This window comes from Apis dorsata, unplaced genomic scaffold, assembly GCF_000469605.1.
Source record: "Apis dorsata unplaced genomic scaffold, Apis dorsata 1.3 scaffold_525, whole genome shotgun sequence".
Lineage (NCBI taxonomy): Eukaryota > Metazoa > Arthropoda > Insecta > Hymenoptera > Apidae > Apis > Apis dorsata.
In genome coordinates this window covers 366330-366823 of record NW_006263748.1, presented here as the reverse complement: position 1 = coordinate 366823, position 494 = coordinate 366330, and the positions used below count along the sequence as shown (strand labels likewise).

The 494-nt window shown below is 43.9% G+C and overlaps 1 protein-coding gene across 3 annotated transcripts in view; it reads left to right on the top strand.

Annotated features, from left to right (window-relative positions):
* The window catches only part of LOC102670772 (acid sphingomyelinase-like phosphodiesterase 3b), a 32269-nt gene that overhangs the window by 29267 nt on the left and 2508 nt on the right, over positions 1–494 (top strand). For all 3 annotated transcript variants that reach the window (XM_006620682.2, XM_031512903.1, XM_031512904.1), the window contains one exon: positions 484–494. This exon is cut by the window's right edge and continues 183 nt beyond it. Coding sequence is in view for 2 of the 3 variants with exons in the window: in XM_031512903.1 (XP_031368763.1) it covers positions 484–494 (11 nt within the window). In the remaining variant the exon portion in view is untranslated. The remainder of the gene's footprint in view (positions 1–483) is intronic.

Sequence of the window (494 nt, the reverse complement as noted above, 5' to 3'; positions counted from 1 at the left end):
GAGCTCCATATATATATATATATATATATATATATATATATACATAAGATCAACGTAGGTCGCGTTTAATTTCGCGAACGTGCTCGATTAGGTGTTTCGCGACAACTCGGATCCGTATCTCCCGAATAACGCTTACGGAATTCCGTTTACCCGCGCTAACGAGAGAGAAAGACAGAGAGATTCGCTTCTCGTTACAAACTGGGTGTCGCTTGACGAGAGGGAATTCGCGTGCAACGCTTCTTGCTTCCCTGCCCGCTTAAACCCGTCGATCGAATTAGTTTAATTTCGAAAAACGAAAAACGAGAGCGATGCGAAAATCATCGTTGAGCATGATGCAAAATCAAACACGATCCTCCTCCAAGCAGAGAACGCGGAGGCAATTAGCATCGTGCATACACGCGTTTTCAAGGGTGTTCGATCGAAAGAACGTCGACATCTGATTGGCTGGATCGAATAACTGGACTCGATCCTTTTTCTTTTTAGGTTTACATCGT